Source organism: Lepisma saccharinum, chromosome 5 (assembly GCF_977018435.1).
Source record: "Lepisma saccharinum chromosome 5, izLepSacc3.1, whole genome shotgun sequence".
NCBI classification, from domain to species: Eukaryota; Metazoa; Arthropoda; class Insecta; order Zygentoma; family Lepismatidae; genus Lepisma; species Lepisma saccharinum.
In genome coordinates, this window is record NC_139233.1 from 36,951,627 (window position 1) to 36,974,793 (window position 23,167).

General features: G+C 37.9%; 1 protein-coding gene across 1 annotated transcript in view; it reads right to left on the minus strand.

Moving 5' to 3' along the window:
• Positions 1-460: 460 nt before the first annotated feature.
• LOC145987988 (uncharacterized) overlaps positions 461-23,167 on the minus strand; it is a 108,910-nt gene continuing 86,203 nt past the window's right edge. The window contains exons 11-15 of the mRNA XM_083122827.1: positions 12,526-12,674; positions 9,377-9,625; positions 7,266-7,490; positions 4,663-4,822; positions 461-912 (exon numbers count right to left, since the gene is read on the minus strand). Of these exons, the coding sequence (XP_082978953.1) occupies positions 867-912; positions 4,663-4,822; positions 7,266-7,490; positions 9,377-9,625; positions 12,526-12,674 (829 nt within the window). The 3' untranslated portion in view covers positions 461-866. The remainder of the gene's footprint in view (positions 913-4,662; positions 4,823-7,265; positions 7,491-9,376; positions 9,626-12,525; positions 12,675-23,167) is intronic.

Consider the following 23,167-nt stretch of genomic DNA (forward strand, 5'->3'; position numbering starts at 1 on the left):
TTCCCCGGACGAGTTCTGTCCAGAAAGGGTGATGTGAACTGGCCACCAAGATCATGTGACTTAATCCCCCTGGATTATTTTCTATGGGGTTATGTCAAATCTAAGGTCCATGAGACTAAGCCACGCACAGTTCGTGACCTGAAACGGAACATTGAACGAACCATTGAGGCTATATCGCTCAATGTGTGCGCAGACGTGCTGGAAAATTGGACATTCAGAATCCATTTCACCCACCGAAGCAGAGGAGGACATTTGAACGACATATTGTTCAAAACATAATGCCATTGTTTGCTCTTCAAAATAAATTTAAAAAACGTCATTATCACTTGTGGTTCTATCTAATTTAAAGATCTGACGTTCAAATTGGTAGACCCTACAAAATATATTTTGGTAAGAGGCAACTGTTTTGGTATTACTGGCACATTTTGTCTTGTGATCAGTACTTAATAATAACGTATAATACCTATAGTTGTAATGTATTTATATCCACTAACGTATTCAAAGCAATTCAGGAACGATTACATGGTTGAACCATGATTCACTTCATAATAAAATTATCCTGTAAAAAATCAGAACAATACTACTTTGAGTTCATAAATTCTCTCATTGTTATTCCACTTCATAAAGTATAGAAAACTTCACATGTACCTAATTTTTGAATCACTGAGGATCACCAGTTATATTTCTCGTGACTAAACCTTCATATTTAGTTGAACTGAAACGAATTGACTTTATTGTTGCGTAAGGGAAGGTATATCCCCTAGATTCAAACAGTACATGCTCAAACTTCAGGACAAGCTCACTGTGGAGGCACTGAAAATATATTGTGTTTCTTCCCGCAACTTCTGTCTTCATCTAGCTTCCAATTATTCTGGATTTTCTGTGATGTCCAAATAGAACTCGCCACTCGCCCTGAAAATAAGTATGAAAAAAGTTAAAGGAATTAAATTGGTATACACACAAGCTACCTGTTCCATATACATAAATACGACCCACTGTCCCACTTTCACACTGGTCGAACATCTTCAAATAACTTTCATATAGCACCGTGGCCAATTCTGACTGATTTTATTGGGATTTTCTTCAGTAAGCCGAGACGAATGCTGGGATTGTATCTTGAACGATAGAATTGTCCTCCCATCCCTTGCTCCCTAATTTCTACCTTCCTCTCTCCACCACACCAGGGTGCCAAACTGGGAATACATTTGGTATATGTCTTTCTACTGTTACGGCGGGCGCTCCATATTTTGGGAAGGGAAGTGGGGAGCTGTGAATACGCACCAAACCAACCAGGCAACAGAGGTGGCGCCGAGAGTTACGACGTCGAGGGGAGGAACTACTACGTGCACCTCATTCTACAGTAGGGTGTATCGAAAAAAACTTTTTTTCGAAATGTTAAGGTGGCTAGTGCGGAAAAGTGGCCATTTGTGACCAAAAACATGTCTGATTTTTTTCAGATTTTTTGGAGGTCGTTTAGGTGGCGCGCATCGACCTTGAAGTTTTGATAGTGATTTGGTTATGCAACACGCACAACAATTACACAAAAATGTCATTATTTGGCTATTTCATGTCTTTTTTCTGCATTATTGTCATTTATTGTTTTGTTTATGGCAAATATGTTACATTCGTGCCTCAGGGGTGGTTTCCTATGCTGTTTACGTATGCTTTTGGTCAAAAATTTTAATTTTTAGCTTCAAATTGACATTTTTTCTATTGATGGTCCAATTGGTTTCGACTTTGTGTTTTATTCGAAAGTTTTCCGATATAAAAGACTAAATAAAATATTTTGTCTTTCTAATTGCTAACAGTTCCTCAATTACTGTCCAGCGCTTCGCTTATTTTCATAGCTTATTATGCTTTGAAAATAACCCAGAGCTCACCACGAGGAGGTGGCTGGACGGCGAGCTCCACCCAAACACCCACCCAAATTATGTTGCCAAACATAATTTTACTAAGGGGCAGGCCAAGGGTTTCTTCTAGTTTTCTCTTTGAACTTTATAGTCACTTTTTGTTCGAAATGTCGGCATATGTTCTCTAGATTCAATTTCGCTTTGATGTAGCCATCACGTGAGCTGGCGTCGAAAACGGAAGAAGCAGCCTCTGTGATGATTTTCACAAGTCGCTCCACTCCTTGTGTGTGGCAGGGGAAGTCTTGAATTTCCGCTATTTTTTGGTTTTTAATGTAGTCATCTACTTCTTCATTTGTAATATTATTGGTCAACGGAGGCTCGTGGAGGGAGCATGAAGCCCAATCTATCATGTCATAGTATTGGTCTGCATTAAAATTGATGGTTCGTAAAACAAAAGTGCGAATTATTTTGCCTTTTTTCAATCATCTTGCTTTCTTAATTCTTTGCCAACCAAGACTTCTTATTTCTGGGTTTTGGTCGGTTATTAAAGCCAGCAGGAGATTTTCAGGATGGGCGAAGAATACGTTTTGTTGAATGACCATATTAATCAGATCTCGCAAGTGGTGTGGGAGAAATCGGTCCGTCAGTTATCGATGGTTCCTTTTTGATCCGAGAATTGTAAAAAGGCAAAATAATTGGCACTTTTGTTTTACCAACCATCAATTTTAATGCAGGCCAATACTATGACATGGTTGATTGGGCTTCATGCTCCCTCCACGAGCCTCCGTTGACCAATAATATTACAAATGAAGAAGTGGATGACTACATTAAAAACCAAAAAATAGCGGAAATTCAAGACTTCCCCTGCCACACACAAGGAGTGGAGCGACTTGTGAAAATCATCACAGAGGCTGCTTCTTCCGTTTTCGGCGCCAGCTCACGTGATGGCTACATCAAAGCGAAATTGGAATCTAGAGAACATATGCCGACATTTCGAACAAAAAGTGACTATAAAGTTCAAGGAGAAAACTAGAAGAAACCCTTGGCCTGCCCCTTAGTAAAATTATGTTTGCCAACATAATTTGGATGGGTGTTTGGGTGGAGCTCGCAGTCCAGCCACCTCCTCGTGGTGAGCTCTGGGTTATTTTCAAAGCATAATAAGCTATGAAAATAAGCGAAGCGCTGGACAGTAATTGAGGAACTGTTAGCAATTAGAAAGACAAAATATTTTATTTAGTCTTTTATATCGGAAAACTTTCGAATAAAACACAAAGTCGAAACCAATTGGACCATCAATAGAAAAAATGTCAATTTGAAGCTAAAAATTCCAATTTTTGACCAAAAGCATACGTAAACAGCATAGGAAACCACCCCTGAGGCACGAATGTAACATATTTGCCATAAACAAAACAATAAATGACAATAATGCAGAAAAAAGACATGAAATAGCCAAATAATGACATTTTTGTGTAATTGTTGTGCGTGTTGCATAACCAAATCACTATCAAAACTTCAAGGTCGATGCGCGCCACCTAAACGACCTCCAAAAAATCTGAAAAAAATCAGACATGTTTTTGGTCACAAATGGCCACTTTTCCGCACTAGCCACCTTAACATTTCGAAAAAAAGTTTTTTTCGATACACCCTATTCTACAGGCTGCTGCGTTTCTTATCGCGCTGGATTGGTCGCTTCACCGCTTCTCACTTCCCTTGTCAGCATATAGAGCGTCCGCCGTAAGACTGGAAAAGAGCTTTAATTTATATGGAAATTTTTAGAGGGGCACAGAAAACTCTGTAGCCTACATATCCATTCTGTTTCATTCTTTACCATTTCAGAAATCTATCCTAACGACGAAAATATGAGCATTTACAGGAAGTATTACAATCCACCTTCAAACAATCAACAACAACAGAACATGTAATTGGATATCGTACAGTGCCCCCTTCCCATATTAAGAGGACACCAGCTTGCAACTTGAGGAGCAGAAATTTTAAGAGGCGTAACATCATACGAGGCGTCACAAAACTAGAGGGGACACGATTGGAACAAAGTACACCCTGGGCTGCATTTTGCAGTGTAATGAGGCTCTGGCGTTTGGACTCACAGCCAGTATAAATCCTTTTTGGAGCTCGTGTTGCGTTTTGTCCATGTGTGTTTGGGATTGACCTTTCATCAATTTCATCTTATTACTTTTCATCTTCACCTTCACGATTAGCTAAAAGTAGCAGAAATGTGACGTAAATAAAGTCAAAACAAAATCAATTTAGTAAGCAATAACATTTTTCATCACGTAGAAATGTGGAGAAAACGAAAGGAAAAGAAAAACGAAGAAGCGCAAGAGAGAGAGAGAGAGAAGAAAATAATTTAGAAAAAGAGAGAAAGAGATAGACAAACAAGAAAATAAAAGGAGAAAGAGGAAAGGAGAATGTGGAAAGAGATAATGAAAAAGAAATAAAGAGGGAGAAGGGGTGGAAAGGAATATTAAGAGGCGTTAGAAAGAGATGGGGAGAGAGAAAAGAAGCAAATAGAAGAAAAAGAGAAGATAAAGAGAGAAAGCATTTGAAAGAGACATAATAAAATAAAGAACAGAATAAAACAGAAAACGGATGAAAATACAACGACTAAGAAAAGAAGCAAAAGAGAAGATTAAAGAAAAGAAAAAGGGAAAGCGGATAAGCAACACCAATGATAAGGAAAGGATAAAAACCATTCAATATTTATTTATCTCGGGACCTCTTGACCCTACATACGGCAGCACGATTGTGCCACTGAGAATGATATCATTCAAAGTCTCTCTACATGTGTACTTACGTAGGCGGAACGTTGATCCCCATGGGTAGTGAGTTCCTATTGTGTAAACACAATCCAGATTTATACTTCTGCCAATCAGAACACGGGGTTGCCAGGTACCTTTTTTCCTCAGTAACGGTTCGAGCGTAGTACATATAGGAACGCCAATGACTGCAGAATACTTTAGGGAGAGAGAGAAAAACATATATGATATTAACAACTTAGAAAAATTAACTTTGACCACTCTACCTTGTCAAATTATTTCGTACCTGAATTAATGACATTAAATTTCTACAAACTATTATTTTTTCCCCCCTAAATTCACTAAATGTTAAAACATTCGTTTCAAAATAAACTTAACAGTAAATATGGTAAAGTTCCTAGTGCACTTTTTACCGTGTCTGAAGGCACATAGGTTGAGCCCGCAGACCAGCATTAAGCTTCGGCCGCCTTTACTAGCCAGGATTGTTCTTAATAGATGCTGAGTGAACCCTAGAGCCTCTATATGCAGGGGCAGGGTCGGAAAAATTAACACCTTAGATCAGCCATCCCGGCAATCGAACCTAGCTCTTCAGTGTGGGGAAGGTGAAATGCACGGGCTTTTGCTACCTCTATAACCCCTTTGTGCCTTTATGGCATGATTTAATTTGATTTGATTTGCTTTAGTTTACTTCGCTTTTTGTGCCACTTTTGGCTAATTTACCAAGATGGGGATGAGCGGTGATATGATCAAATTCATGAATGGACACTCACAAATATCCATGCCCAGGTCAGGATTCGAACGCGGAACCCCTGGCGTCTTAGCTAAAAGTGCTAATCACTCCGCCTTTATGGCATGATGCCATAAACATGAGGAACATTATGTTCATCATATTTATTGTTTTAATTATTGTCTAAACAAATATAGAACAATTCTTGAAATTCTATTTTTTTATTTTAATTTTCTTCTAAAAATTACAATAAATTTAACTTTACCACCACATCACTCAATTATTATATTACTTCCAAATTTCTTCAAAATAGCACTAAGTTTTAATTGTTTAATCCATTCTATACTTTCTGACTACTGTCTGCAAGGGTACGTAAATCAATTGTGTGTTGTGCAAGTGTAACATTTTCTCTAAATGCCTTAGTATCGTGGCAAACGATGAACTGTGTTGCCTAGGAGTGTTTTAAGCACATACGTTGACAGTGAAATTGGAAATTTTATAACTATGCCAGAACAAAATCAATCATCAATATGTAATGTGAAAATAACTTTTTGACATTAAGTCTGGCCAAAAAAAGTATAATTTTTTTACATTATGCAAAAAAGTATTCCTATTGTTTAAATTATGGCATTACGCCGTATTTTTTAAAAAACAATCTTGTTAAAATTACGGTATATTACCTTTTAATATACAGGTATCTGTAAAAAAAATACGGTCATTGTAATTTTTACGGTATCTGGATGGCAGCGAGAATTGACCGTTTTTTCTACTGTCAACTTTTTACAGTGTAGCTCGATAGATGTAGCTGTTTACTTTCTCCGTTGCTATCAAATACTATATGCATATTCGATTCTTCACAGAGACACATTTTAGTAGTTATTACCTGAATTTAAACTCTGGTTGTGGTTTGGATGAACCTATAGGAACATATAGTGGAAGTAAATATTACCAAACTTTCAAGCATCCTGAAATTACAAATTAATATGTTTTGCATTTTCCAATGTTCTTTGTGTTTATTTGTACAAAGTTTACCTGTAGCGATTAATTTACGAACTAACTTACGTTTAAGTAATACTTAATTAGCTACAGTTCATTGTGTTTTATTCATATTATTCAATTCCCTTTTCCTCCAAAATACCAATACATTTAACATCTTCCTTACATTCTTCATATACGAGTTCTCGTATTTCGATTTCAATGTTTCGAATATTGGATACAGAACAAATGTAGGCCTGAAAGAATGGGCGAGTTGGAACGTTAGAAAACGTTCTACTTTACCGTCCAAAATTGAAACTACACGTATACCTTAAGCAGTGCCACCGATTAGGGGGTGCGAGGGATGGCATTTGCCCCCCCCCCGCCAACTTTTTGCCACTTTTGCCCCAGCAGTATGCTAAACCTTATTTATGTACCAAGGGAAAGTAAATTATCCTTGCCCCCCACAGTTTTGGAAGCCAATCGCCGCCACTCGCCTTAAGTAATGTAAATTGTTCATAATCATCAGTGAAAAACGTTTGCTCTAAATTGAAGCATGAAACATGTTATATGAGTTAAAATCTTAACTAGAATAAAGTAACTCTAAAAGTGATTGTTTTTTTTCTAGCAAATAGGTTCCTTTTCTTAATGAGTAAATCAGATCAGTGGCGTGCCCAAGGGTGGGGTTGGTAAGGGCCATAACCTCTCATTTGGCCCAGTGTTCCTAAAAATGGAACTTCAAAGGCAGAGAAAGATGTCACAAGAAAAAAGTAACCGAGCCCCCTTTTCGAAAATCCTGGACACGCCACTGACTCAGATTGAACTACTATTTGAGTAAAGTAAATGTAACTAGGTTACTTTTGAAGAAGTAACATCAAAAAACACTGTTCGATTTCAGTTGGCCTTCACAAAATTTCAGATAATCTTCGTTAACAGTACCTCTTGCGGAAATCCCATGTTGCCTTAATATGATGTCTGAAACCCGACACCCTGGCTGCGGGGCTCGCCCTGCATTGGGGTAGAAGTCAACGTGACCTGCACGCCGCCCTATCCCGAATATCCCAGCATCCGTGTGGATGACGTCAACAAACTCTGCATCGGACGCGTCCAGAGTTTCAGTGTTGGAGCTAGGGTTTCGGAAACCAGGCAACGCAGGATCTAGCCCTGAAAAAGAAAAGAAAGACTGTAGCTATATTCATTGATGACATATGAACAATTTCCTAAAAACCTAATGATAATTACAAAATAGACATCAAGTAATGAATAAACTGTGTTATACCAAAACAATAGCCATGTCCGAATCAGCAGCTGCTGACGCCTCTTCCTCCCACCCGCCCAAACCCCGTACGGTTAGAACTTAGTCTAGGCATTTAGGGTTAAATCTAGAAGTAATTGAAGACTAAAATTGGTAAACGCTGTAAATGCCACAATAATTCAAACACCGCTTTCCACGTTAAATTGTGAAATGTAGCATGCTTTATAATGTGGTAAAGGTGAAATGTGACTGGTAGCCCTCTAAGTAGTTCAAAGGGCGTGTAAAGAGGTCACTAGTGTGAACGTTCTTACAGGCTGATGTGCTGAACGATGCAATTTCCCAACACTTTCGCTTTTGGCACTTACAACGTTTACCACTTTTAGCCCTCAATTATAAAGCAATTCCTTTAAACGGTATCTTATAGACAAATGTTTGCTAGCAGTGACGAAGAGTCTATCAGTCTACGAGTTGGGGTACGTCCACTATGGTGGATTTTCCAATATGGCCACTATATATATTCCTATACGCATCATGAGCCAACATTTTGGCTTATATCTTCCTAGATTTCGCATATACGAAAATTTTTCTTCTTAGATTAAATATTACTAACAACATTTTCTTTCTTACAAGATAAGAGTCATTATTATAGGATTAATATTACATCTCCCAGGCCAACTTCCTTCTCATAAGTTGCGAAATTTTCAATCGTGTCATTATTTCGTTACTTATCATTATTACTTTTCGACTTGGTCAAAACTCTTCTAATTTAAGGTTTTCCTTAAACAATTAGCTTTAAAATGAGATATGTTTCACGATCTGGCACAAAGGCGTCGCCATTCGGGATCCGATAATAGACACTAGCCAACCTGCCTGCTTATCAGAATAGCTACATGCAACTCTGTTCAGATAACGCAAACATGTATTTTTAATAACGTAAATAAGAGCATATAGTAAGATATAATTGTACAGTGCAACCAACGCAGAGTCCAGCGTGTCGCGCCGACCTATAGAGGTCGCGCTTGTGCAGCAAATGCTTCTTTACTATCATTTCGATCTGAATGCAAGGCAGAGAAAATAGATTTACTTGATTTAACAAAACACTTTTAGTTAAGTTGCTCGGTAATCATAAAGAGAAAACCTTATGACTGAAAGGATTTGATTCGTGGTGAACAATCATGGTGTACAAATATAGAAATCAAATATAATTCAATAAATTTTACAAAATCGATATGTTTAATAAAATATAAAACAATTTTATCAAACAATAGAAAATTACAAGAATCATAATACAACGCAAGCAATAGGAAACAAGAAACACTTTATTATTGAATAAACTTACGATAGTGAATTACGCAGATAGGAGTTTGTATTATTGATAGACATTCGGAGAAAAGATTCGACTAAATATCAATTTATGATTGCACACGAGAAATTTCCTTACTTCATCTGCTTATCAAGGAGGATACATACAGGCATAGGCGTAACTGGCCTGGAGCAAGGGGAGCAGCTGCCCCCCAAAATTTTCAGGTTTGTTAAAATTTGCAAGTGACTTTTGTTAACATCCTAAGACCTGAGGAGCTAAGTAATAAATACTATTATTTATTATTTTGCAAATGTAACAGTTATTTGGCAAATAATCCTGGACACAATTTTTATGGGATGAAAAACTTTTCGACTCTGCCCCCCCTAACAAATTAAGCCTCACGTTCGTACCTGCCTCCCCAAAGTTAAGTACCAAGTTATACATGTGAGTCAATTAGTCACTGACGTCAACCAATATAAATGTTGCTGTTACCTGTAATCCTTGGAATTTTGCCAGAAGTGATGTAGTCCCCGACAGATCCTGCCACTTGACCTCCCAGACTGTGGCCAATGACGTGGAAACTGCTGAGAGGTGCTCCGATCGACACCAGATAGTCTATCAACCTCGCCGTATGCTTTCCAACCTCTTTGGTGTTCCTCACACCATTGGTGTACCAAGGGCCGGCTGCGAGCTCACTCCAATCCACAACTATCACATTTGAACCTCCTCGTTTTACATAAGCTTAAAAGGAGGAAGAAAATGAGTTGGAAATTGGATTAAATGTTAAAATAATGAACGAATTTAAACTATTGTCCGTCTTGATAACAACTAAACTAAGAAATATTATGGATCGGGATACGTTGAAACTTGTGTGAATGTGTCATCTGAGGGGGAAGAGGAACCCAAAGAAAATTTAATTGATGACGTCATCCACATATATGCTGTAGAAAGCCTAGACGCCTTAACTTGCCGTAAATGTAAATTATTGGACGATATATTATTATTTTATTGATTCTCATAATCCTATTTTTAAAGTGATAGTTAATATATCCTAATTACACTTAATTTAATTTATTTACATATCAGAAGTAAGGAGTAAATTAAAAATATTATTGTCTTGTCGGTATTATAATTTGATGCCTATGTCCCCCCCGGACGTATTAGTGGGGTCCAGGTGGACCGGACCCCCGAAAGACTTTCTAAGTTCTCAAATTAATAATGAAATAATAAAATAACTAAAATGAAGATTCATGCAAGATTTATTACTACTTATAATAATATGCATGATATATTACCAGGAAATTTACTTTTCGTCAACTGGATCTAAAATCCTTTCTTTGATATTCAATAAATATTCAATTATTTATGTATTTGACATTAGTTTACTTCCCAGGCAGTTGCTTTATTTGTTACAAATTTTACAGAACTTAACTATACGGAATACCTGCTGTTATATCACTATCCTTATGTTGTCTTTTTACCTATTCATGTAATAAAAATATATTAATTTCAATATTTTAATTAATTTTGTTTTTAATTACAATTATTTCAATTTTAACTAATTTAATTTATTATAATCAATTTAATATATTTAATAATAATAAAATAATAATAATTATTATTATTTTGAGACACTTGGTTCAGACCAAACCGATATATATTTCTAGATACGTGCCTGCCCCCACCCCCCTTAAGTTTGATGTCGCCCGTCGGAGGAAAGTGGCTGGATTGAACACTGGAAACAATATTGTTATGCTTAATTTACGACTCAGGATTAATGTTAGTAATTTGACTGCTTTGAACCATAACATAACTTTGATATTTTTTTTTTGTTTGGTACCTTTTGTGACGTTCACTAGTCAATCATTTGTACGATTACATTTCGTTCATAAATATTTGAAACTAAAACGCGAAGGTGAAGATACAACTTCTATGGGTCTATATATTAGTGAAATAACTGACCAATATGCAGTTTACTATTACCTATATTGCGTATAGCGCAATAAATAACAAAAATAATTAACGTTGTACAAAGTAATTATTATACATTTTTTGAACCGTTAATATAAAGTGATTTGTATAATATGAAATTAATAATTTCAATAAACATACAATTATATTGTGCGGATTCACAGGACCGTCACACTTTCGAACGCTGTTTGCTGTTCTGACTGTCCTTGTCAACTATATTGGAAAACTAGATTTACAAAGACAAAATAAAGACCTACCAAAAAATCACAACATAGTAGACAAATAATAAGATATTCAACTACCTTCGTGGCGGCGCCAGTCCTTCTGGGGTGGGTGGGTCACTGCATGATGAAACTGGGACTTTCAATATTAATTTCAGCATAAATTTTATTAATTATTATGGAAACCACCGTAGCCTAACACACCATCGTGTTTCTCGTGAATTTCTAGCCCATTTTGATATGTCACATGACTTCTTAATTTTTGTTATTTAGCCTCGCTTTTCTGTCACTTTTGTCTCATATGATGCAATTGATGAAGGGACACAAATCACACCCATTCGTATTCCTGAATTCGAAATCTGGACCTCTGGTGTAGTAGCGTACATGTTCCATGATTACCATTACATTTAAGAAAATGAAGTTTATTTCATGATGGCGTCATTCAAGATGGCGGCCATCTTGGTAGCATGGCTTGCGCCGTTTTTTAAATCAGCCATGCACATCATGTGTCAGGAAACTGGATTGGTGTGTGTCAGCCCGTTTGCCTTGTTACCCACGACACGAAATGACCAATTACGTGAAAAGTGGCGGTGATTGGGTTCCAAAACCAGGGGGGCAAGGTGCAAACTGGGGCGGGGGGGGCAGAGAGAGTATATTTCCCTTTGTAGATAAGGTCTAGCATAGTGCGTGGGCTAAATAAATGTATTCTATGAATTGTATTACAACCATCCATATGCTTATCTTGCTATGTGGTTTTAAATTTTACACCTATTTAATCATTTAAAGGGATTAATAAGAAACGGACATATCTCACTCTAAGGCCCAAAGTGAGATAAGGGTGATATCGCTTATGCAGCGCCATCTCTGATGACATAAAACAAACTAGCAGTGAGTATATAAAATATAGGTAGAAAAGGATTCACCATCTTTATTTAAACATAGAAGAAAGGCATATTCTACTCTGACCCGAACTGAAGTCTTGCGACTTTTGTGATAGGTGCTCGTTTTGCGTCTCCGCCAATAGGAGGATTTCTACCGAAAGATGTACTTCAGACATCATGGCTGACGTTTTTATTGGGTGACAGTGAAACTGAAAAAAAAATCAAAGGAGAAAGGCCAAGAAAAAACGCAGAAGAATGGGAGAGAGGAAAGCAATAGAAATACAAGTGAAAGTGCGAAGACACGAGACAAATGGAAAAGGTAAGAGAAAGAGACAGGAGGATTCGAGAGAAAGAGAGAAAGCGAGGATGTCGAGGTAGACAAAAAGGGCGAAAGAAAGAGAGAGAAACAAGGAAAGGTTTGGAAGAGAAACGCGCACAAATAGAGGGGAAGAACAAGTAAAACAGGAAGATATAATTAAGAGAAAGAAAACTAGAAAAGAGATATACAACTTACCCAGAAAACTTAGTGACACTATTAGCAAGCCAGAGAATTAAGATTGTGACTCACCATTTTTAATATACCTCGCACTGTTTGATCTTTCTCCCGGCTCCAGAAACCCGTGTAAGAATACGACTGTAGGTCTCCGGAAATCGAAGGAGGAGCTTCTGACACTATTCTCGTCCCCAATTTTAATCACCTCGTAATTGTCAGGATCACTGCAGGATTAAGAAAAGAAGCGAAAAGTTAAAATATAATTACTGAAACGCAGTGGCGGGATTGGGTTCCAAATCTGGAGGGGAGGAAGCAAGGTGCAAAAACTGGAGTGGTAAGGATAGTTTAATTCCCCTTGGTACATAAGGTTAGCATAGTGCGGGGGCAAAAGTGGCAAAAAGTGGTGGGCAACTGCCTCCCGCATCCTCCATAATCGCCGCCACTGCTGAAACGTTTAGACATCAAGTACAAAATATCATACCTAGGCTTCTGCAATCGTAAATATGATTAGAATTTGGATTTTATTCCCATAATATATATATCCCGGAATTACTGTGTTATCCCTGGTCCAGGAATTTAGAATTGAATTGAATTGTTTTCTTAAGTGCACTTCATGCACAGATAGGCTAATCGGGACTGGACCTACAGTTTAAAGTGGGACCCGAACCACTGTGCCTTCAAAGGCTATCGGACCCGGGATCCCTTGATTACAAGGCAACGACGTTACCACCGCGCCATCGGTGAGCCCTTATAGGCAGTGGTGAGATAGGGGATTTGGTGAGATGTATGATTGAGGTGTTATATTTACTTATTTTCCATGTACCTTGTACCCTCCAGGGATCTAGCAAAAATATTGTAATTTTCCATACTTTCAATGTAATCAAGAAACGTTCCATGAAGTTAAACTAATATTACATCCAGGGCATAGTATATTTTATAGACTGACATCACTGGGTATAGATATATAAATTCAATGGCTCTACCCCATCCATTTGATCAATCATTCTCCCTTACAGCCAATCCTCTCATGAAAATGCTGGTACGCCATTGATGAATTTATAAAAAAATTATACAATAAGCATGAAGTGGCAATGAGCTCCTAAACCAGCCTGCTTTACTCTTTCAGCTCACGTAGTTCGCATTTTTGCCATGGAAGTCTCTGCCTGCCGCTGCCCACAACGCCCTCTCACGAGAATTCTTTGGACTACTTTCAGGCTGTTCAAAGGTAGCCAGCTCTCGGCCATCGAGGGTGTTGTAACTCACAAAGGGAGATTTCACACCGAAGCGACCAGCTGCAAGCGACACTTCGCATGATGTTGGTATCAGCTGACGATGACGATATAATTGCACTAATAAGTTTATTTGTCACCAAAATAAAATATTAGAGAAGACATACTTGTATGTAAATCACGTTGTAAAATTTATGCAAGTTATTGAAACTCGGGAGAGACATATCTATGAGATACCGAAGGAATCATAAGCACCAACCTCCAACTTTATACGCTTGACTTTTCGTTTTCCTGTTGACTCTGAATAAAACAAAGTTCTAAACACTAGAGTACCTCCAACTTCTTCCTCCACCCTTTCCTTTGTCACACAGATAGGTAAAAAAAATTAAGCGATTGTATAGTTGTATTAGAAGTAACTTTTGTACAAAGTAAATAACAATAATAATAATCACCCGTGGCTTGACAGCCCTGTACGGTCCTTGGCCTGTCTCCCGACTGCCAGTCTCCCTCCAACAATACTACCTAGAGGTGTGGAGATCTTCAACCGGTAATGGGTTGACGTGGGGTCAGCCCGTCGAACCCTCAGCCGTTTTAAGAGATTTCCCACACAGGGTTCTGCTACTCACTAGTAGCGCCCCAATTTCCTCATGATGGTGGGTAGCCACCGGCTCTATAGGTACACAGGCCGAAAATCCAGTGACCGAACCCATGCCGTCCCACAGTCGGAGTCCTAAGCACAGCACCTTAGACCGCACAGCCACAGAGGAGGACTTTTGTACAAATTAGCTAATTGAAAACGGGCTAACAGTTTTAGGCAATGATTTGTTTGAATTTCTTAGTAAATCGGTTATAGTTATTTCAATTTATACTATAATGAAAATGCTTCATGATTATTAGTAGAGTAGTACACCCTGGATTGAATTTTTGCAGACTAACGAGGCTCTGGCGTCTGGATCTACAGCCAGTATAATCATCTATAGGGCTGTGTGTGTGTGTGTCTTGTCCTTATGTGTGTTGAGTGCCCCTGCTTTCAACCCAGGTAAGAATATTTAGTCCTCGGACATTACAGTTATGTTACTTTAGTTATGATAAGGGGCTCGATCCCGTATAATGTGACGAGTGCGAAATAGCCTAAGTGCTGACGCACCCAGGATTTCAAATTCAATCAATCAATTATTAGTAGTATTATTGTGTGAAGAATTGGAGCATGTACAAGCTACCCCATCGTATCATTCTAATACATTTATGCAAAGTGCAATATAAACTTATATCCTGCAATTGTATATCAATTACTTCACGTCTGGTTACTGCATCTTTAGGCTAATCACTACAAAGAAGATGAATGATGATTTGAGGAAGGATCATACCCTGGCCAGAACTCGAGTCTGAAACTTTCTTGGGCCTGAAGTTCCGACAATGCTCGTGTCTCTCCGATAACATGGTAAAGGTGTCTCCTTGTAATTTGTGGTACAAATCGCACTTAGATGCATTTCCGATATGCATGTCTGATTGTTGTTAGGGAAAAAGCAGACTCAACATCAACTTTTAAAAACAAAATATCCTCACTGTATTTAATCCTATTGCCAATTCTCTTGCATACAACTCTCTTTTGTATTCTTGTTATCCAGAAATGATCAAATATTTTCTCCTGCTCGTCTTTTGTTTTATCATTGGTGTGCTCAGGTAGATGGAGGTTAGTGAGGAGCAACTCCTCATAATTGTATATACTCCTTGCCCACCAACTAATTCACTTCTAATCAACAACCCTAATATATGTCCCACCTATGATAAATGGACAAGTATAAATAAATGGGTAAATAAGGAACGAACCACATTGATGAGGGTTGGCAGTCGCCCTTGTATTCTACAATTTGTTTCCTGTGAAAGTTTATATTATATATTATTTTGATGTAATTGATTTATTTATTTGGTGTTTCAAGTTCACTTTATGACAAGTAAGGCTAATCGGGACTAGACCTACAGTTTAAAGTGGGATCCGAACACTATGTGCTTCCACCAGGTATCGAACCCGGGACCCCTTAATTACAAGGCGACGACGCTACCACTGCGTCATCAGGGAGGCTATTTTGATGTAATAGACCTATATAACGTAATGTGTATCAGATATGTAAAATACCTATATCACTATCGTATGTTAGTGGTTCGTGTCCTGTATTGGCAAGAGATAAATATGGGAACCCTGGCAATGACCCCAACCCTTACGCATCAAAAATGCAAAATACAAGACTCACAGGCTAGCTTATAAGTAAAAGAATGACAAAATAACCTTTACGATCATATACCTTCATTATGAAATTACGTTACTGTGTTTTATCGCTAATGTTCTTTCTAAACATATAACGCAGTGAGCGATATATGTTTCATTTATGTGCCCATACTTCTAACCTTAACAATTACATTACACCCTGCATACTACTATTATAACATATGTTATAAGTAGACTTCGGATTTTTAGGTTCTAAAAAGTGTGCCTTTAGGTTCCTGAAATAGGTTCTAAAAACCCTAAAATAGATTCTAAAAACCTTAAATTAGGTTCTAAAAATCTTAAATTAGGCTGGAAAAATCCTGAAATAGGTTGCAAAAAGACTTCATTTGGTACAAAATTCCTGAAAAATACTGATTAGATACAATCGTTAAAACCAAATTTCACAAGTACCGTAATAACCTAATATTAATTTTCTAAACAAATTTTCATTTCTTTATATCATTTTCAAAATTATCTACAAATTATTAAAATACTGCACTTGCGCTGTTATAAAAACTTACTTGTTGATATGAAAAATGAATTACGTATGTATAATTTGCTGCACAATATCACTGTGGCTACTCACTTGGAATTCCTTGAATTCCGGGAAATACACGTGAATTATTGGCTCAGGAAATTATACGTGAATTATTTTCTCTGCAAATTATTCATGAATTTTGGCAAAACATGAAAAAAGGTACAAGCGGATGTTTTCTCTATTCCAATTTTTTCTCTGTACACGTGAAAAATTGCAACTTTTATTAATCCAAATCCCATTAAATTTATATATGTTTATAAATGTCCTGAGGCAAGTTTATCTCAGTTTAGATTTTATTTTTTTATTTTTTGAGGAAGAAAATGCTACATGGAAAATAAAGCAACATTTTCTCAATCCGTTTACTTCGTTAGTGTCTTTGGCAGAACAATCTATCTGACAGACGGAAGATTATTACAAATTAATATATCTTGAAGTGAATTAGTACATTGGAATCATACAAACCCTTTATATTGTTAGTATTTTTGTGTGTGGAAGGTAGGGTGAGAGTCGGTAATACGGAAGGTTGGAATAGAGAAAACATCTGTTTGTATCCTTGAATTTTTGGAAAGTTCGTCTTGAAAACCAGGAATTATACTTGAATTTTATCATGGTCCTAGTGACCACCATGAATCTTTTAACGTTATCTACACTCAAACTTCACCTTTTGTCTGTCAGGATCATTTCATGTGCTGAAAATTATCTTTCAAACAGAAACACAGTCAGTGGTGAACATTTGAATGCTGAAACATTCCTTCGCAAGGCGTGAATGCCACAAAAGGACCGAACTGACGCGAAAGTGAGCAAGACCACACGGATCAGAAGTTTGCACTTTGGACTGTGCAGGCAATAGAGACGATTGGGTGCCAAAACTGAGAATGGGGTGGGGACAGGGGGAGGGGGCAAGGACAGTTTACTTTATCTTAGTAGCCAAGGCTTAGCATTAAGAGTCTATATGGCAGGGGTAAAAAGTAGTGGAGAACTGTCCCCTTTCGCCTGCACTCTCTGCAGGTAACAGTGACGTCAGACATTTTTTATTTTGTTTAAAGCTTTGATAAACATCATATTCTTTGGAGCACTGTTAAGCCATGCTTCCATGTTAATATAACATTAAAATACTGACCAAGGCAGAATTTATTGTATAAAAAATATATACACACTAAAAACGTAACGTTTCCACCCTTTAACAGGGTCTTCTTCAGACGAATATTCATTCCAGTCTGAATATTCGTCTGAAGAAGACCCTGTTAGAGGGTGGAAACGTTACCTTTTTAGTGTATATATATTTTTTATACAATAAATTCTGCCTTGGTCAGTATTTTAACGTTTTATACTTGGGAGGGTGGGAAATCGACAGAACATATGTTTTAAACACGCCAGTCATTGAATTATTTCGCCACCAAACCTAGTATACCTCCGTGAGATATAAAAATCCTGTAAAACCTAAAAAAAATAAAAACCTAAAAATAGGTTTCATTTAGGCACATAAACCTAAAATAGATTCTAAAAAGCAAAATAGGTTATTTTAGACACCACAAAACTTCGTCAGTTGTTTCGTTTTTTAATGAAACGCTGATATAACTTGTTATTTCCTATTTACCTGCAAAGGAAAAAATAGGTTAAAAACATAAAATCCGAGATCTAGTTATAAGTAGACAACGCAGAAAAAGATGGGGTTAAAAGCACAAAAGCATGGGGTAGCTTCATTCACGATATAGCATGGATATCTGGCAGTAAAGACAAACACACGATTCTGATCTTTATCGACGTTATGGATTTCAATGATAAGCATACTTTCGTCAACAGTTGCGAGCTTACAAATAGCATTTCATAGCAGTTACGTACAATTTAATTTCGCCTACGCCATTGTTGTTCACGTGAGATTGTTTAAGTTAGCTTAAGAGCTGAAACGTGCCTGGATCTGATACGTATATCAATTCGAGAACGAAAGATTTTTGCCCTGGCACTTCTGCAAGAGGTGATCACCGAGCTCAACCAATCAGAATTCTTGTTATGTGTACTTGCCAATGGGATATTATCCCTACAAGTCTTTATCGCGGTCTAGTGGCATTTTCCTCTTTTTTTCTTGTGTTAAAGTTCGTGCAAAAGCGTGTTGTGTATTATAAGTGCAGTGTTTGTATTGGGAGTTAAAATCTCATGTAATTTGATAACGTGTTCATACATAATGGTCTTAATTTTCGTAATTTTTTTTTGTGCTGCGAAGGGAATCACAGAGAACAACACTTCTGACAAGCTAAGAGCAAAGTCGTCTGTCTTCACTTCATTATCAATTGGAAGGAAATGGGAGTTAGGACTGAAGGTACGTAAGAAGAACATTTATATCACTGGAATTTGAACGTTATGAATGTACCTTTAGCGTCCCATAATAAGAGGCTTTTCTAGTTCTTACCTTGTATTCATTTTACGCGGCGTTTCATCAAAATGGCGGAATAGTGCATCACACGGATCGTGACCCAGTTATTACCGATTCACCTTTATTCCTTCGCGTCATAGCTAAATATTATATTTAGAAGATTATTTTTGTTCACTTTCACCAAGTTTCGATGGACTTGTTTGTGCGTTTCTAAACCTGAGGAAGAACCGTAATCGTTTGTTATTTCGTGTCGCCAACATGGCTGCCATATTAATTTTCTTATATTATTTTGTGTTACTGACTCTTCTAAGCATACCACGGTAACGGTGTGTAGCCTATGTATCAGGCAAAACTGCTTTAAAAAGGACTTGAAGTTTTTTTATGTATTTTTGAAGTTGAAATAGAAATGTCATCATCATTTTTAAAGTGATTAAGCTTAACATTTAGTTTCCCTCCCCAGCAGAAACCCAAGTGAAGTCAGTGTTACTGCATTTGTTTCTTAGGCCGCACGCGGGTGGGAAGTAAGAAAGGGCAGCCGTATACAATTTGCAGGATCCTTCTTTCTAGCACGGTGCGTGTAAAGTAACTATTCTTGTACTTCTGGACTTTAGTAAAGCTTTTCAGACTATTGACCACGACATCCTGCTATCGAAGCTATCCTTCCTGTACAACTTCTCTGACCCAACCGTAGCTTGGTTCCGTTCGTATATTAATGAACGCCAACAATGTGTCTTCAACTCTGGTGAGAAATCGTCGTGGCGATCAATCAGCGCCGGTGTCCCCCAAGGAACCGTCCTCGGTCCACTCCTCTTCTCTCTGTACATTAACCACATTCCTGACGCACTCGAACACTGCAAATATCACATCTATGCAGATGATGTTCAGCTGTATTTGTCCTTTCCTCCAAAGAATATTGAAAATCCAATTCGCGATATAAATTATGATCTGAACAAAATCAGTACTTGGTCAGCTAATCATGGGCTACTAATTAATCCTTCGAAAACCCAAACTATTATTATAGGTTCACAAAAAATGCTATCCGCGTTTGAAATTTCTTCCCTCCCGCCCATAATGGTCTTAGGGAAAGCTATTAAATTAAGTAAAACAGCCAAAAATCTGGGCGTAATGTTTAATCAGCATCTCTCATGGTCAGATCACGTAAATTTAACTAGTAAAAGAGCCTTCGCTGCATTACACGCTCTTGTTCGGCTTAAACATTTTCTACCCGTTAGCATTAAAATCAAACTGGTGCAAGCACTTGTTTTTCCACACTTCGATTACTGCGATTCTGTCTATTCCGAATAACCAGATGATCTCGCTCAACGTCTTCAACGAGTACAAAACACCTGCGTCCGCTTTATTTTCGATCTGAAATATAGGGACCATTTATCCGTTTTCTTTACAAAGTTAAATTGGCTCAAATTAATTGATCGGCGAAAGGTACACAACCTCACCCTTCTCTATAGGGCAATCAGTTCAAAGGAACCGGCTTATCTCTCGAGCAAATTCTCAATGCTTTCCGAATCACACAGCCTTGACACCAGATCGCGAGGGAGAACTCAACTACTCATCCCCCTTCATAACTCAAATTTTTATTCAAAATCTTTCACCGTTTCTACTTCTCGTCTTTCGAACTCACTGCCCCTCGAAATCCGGAACTCATCTTCAGCATATGTCTTTAAGACACAATTAAAACATTTTTTATTGGGCACAAATAGTTAGCACATTATATTTTAGTGATAAATTGAATACAGTTAAGCGCAGAAAAACACTGAAAACCCTTATTCACCTTAATATTTCAAATCCCTGACTACTGTCATGAATATCTGATTGTGTGTGTATGTGTATGTGTGTGTTTTGTTGTATGCTCGTGAGTATAGGTTAGGTTTTTATTCCCGTATGTATTTTTTTCTTATCATTTTTTTCTGTAATTTTTTTCTTTGTAATTTTATATTTCTCTTTTTATATTTTAATATTTACCTTTCTATGTAATGGTTTAATTGTTGTTGTAAACATGGTTAAGTGGTAGAAAAGGCTACCAAGCCTTAACTTCGCCATGATAAACAAGACGCAATAAATAAATAAATAAATAAATAAAGTTTGTAGTGCATGATGGTAAACTCACAATGCTGATGTAATCTAACTGAACCTAACATAGTACAGCCACACCAGAAAGCGCTGCGGTACTAGTTTACTATCCACAAACATATTTATTAATTTTTACAGAAGAAACTATTTACGGTAAGAAGTTTCTCTACAATAGTTGAACATCTGGAAGGTGTTTTCTGTCATGTGGGAATGTGTCATAGCGGAAATTCATTATTTTTGTTGAAAATTAATTCTCCGACGCACAATAGCCTTTGGCGCGTACACCTTCGTAGATTATCGCGCGTCGTGCTTGTGTTTTGTCGATTTTCATTGGGGATGCAGTGTTTCCACCCACGCATTGTTTTCCGAAAAGATGACGTGTCGTGGATGCGTGGTGAAATGCATACCGGCTGTGGGAAACCATTGACGGATAGCCCCAAAAACCATTCACGGATAGCTCCACGAACCATTTCCGGCAAGGTTAGGTTAGGCAAGCATAGTTAAAATTTTGTTCGTAAAACAATGCGCAAAATGTAAAAAAAAAATCAATTTGTTAGTATTTTTTGGGTTTCGAAGGTTGGAAACCCTGAATATCGAATGAAAGTTGACAAAAGACAAGCACGACGCGCGATGATCTACGAAGGTGTACGCGCCATGTTGTGTCTTAGGCAAGCGAAAAAACTAAAAGAAAGAAGTACTCGTAATGTGAAAAATTGAAACTACTTTCATAAAAAAAACGTGAATACACCTTAAAGAATGATCCACGAAGCAGTTACGTAAGTACGAATGTTAAAAATGACGGAACAAAGAAGTTACACGTGTTTGTGGATAGTAAATTTTTACCAGCGCTGCTGCATCTAATCTGATAATGCCGTGCCTGGCCATGTTGTGCAATGCAGTTCTGGCTAGAACAATTCCGAGGTCTCGCAGCTGTCTTGAACACGATGTGAACAAGACCTTGAATGTTTGCGATCGACACAACCATCAAGAAGGAGAGGCATGTTTACATTCGTTTATATGATGCTCCCGCTTGGTGGCATAACATGTTAAATGGCAGACTTCCTATCTTGACACCAAAGTTCCCCGGTTCGATTCAAGCCTGGATGTTGTTTGCGAGCACCCTTCATCAATTTCATCTAAGTATCACCCAACCTGGTCGTCGCGATTAGCCAGAAGTACAACGCCTTGAATAACGTAGTGTGGAAAACAACCCAAGAAACTAGTTCCCCAGACGGATGACAAACAGATGGCAGTGCGATCGGACCAGGTGCTAATTTTGTCATGAAAGTAATGCACCTTAGTTAGTTTTTGTAATATATTCTGTAGATTTGTTTGTCTAGAAAGGCGGTAAGTAAATTGATGGAAACAGTTATATTTGTGGAGTAATTTGCAGTCACGAAATGACATTAATTTGGAAAGAAAAGTAAAATAAAATTAATAAATAAATAGCATGTGTAACACAAGAAGAAACATCGCAAAGTGATTCCGGACGTCAGGTATTGGATTGTGTACTAGAGTTTTATTTTTCTATGTTATTAGAATATAAATAGTATCCTGAGAGATATTTCATACCGAGGCGACAAACCACAAGTGTCGCTTGGAAGCTAGCAGGCGTAATCAATGCAGCCTTTCGAACCGTAGGGACACAAGCTCTGACTGCACCGTTTCCTCAAGGAAATTTTACACCAAAGCGACACTCGACAAACGATACGAGGATTTCACACCAAAGCGACACGGGTCCTTCGGTCCAAGGCAACTTTCATACCTAAGCGACACATGTTGCTTGGAAAGGAGCCAATCAAGAGCAACATTTCACATCGTAGCGGCATGACGGGAAGCACAGGCCAGTGTTCGAATTTTGGTTGGTGAAATCCTCAAGCGATAAGTGTCGCGTGCCCCTTGTCGCTTTGGTGCGCAATCTCCCTAAAGCAAGACACTCATTACATCGCGCATGCGCGAACAACAAACCACGGCAACATGTTGCAAGCTATTGAGGAAATGGCCCAGTTTGAGCGACGCAGAAGCGACAAAGCGACACGTGTGACTTATCGTGTCGCCTAGATCTGTTGTTGTAATGTGCGGTTTTTCGTGTCGCCTATCTGTTGTTCGCACAATTAGCAGCGAACGCTTGCCAATAGACTGAAGGCACCATGTCGCTTGTCACTTAGTTGAGAACTTCCCCTGTAGCGCGTCGCTTCGGTCTGAGCACCCTTCCTTTAAGGAGC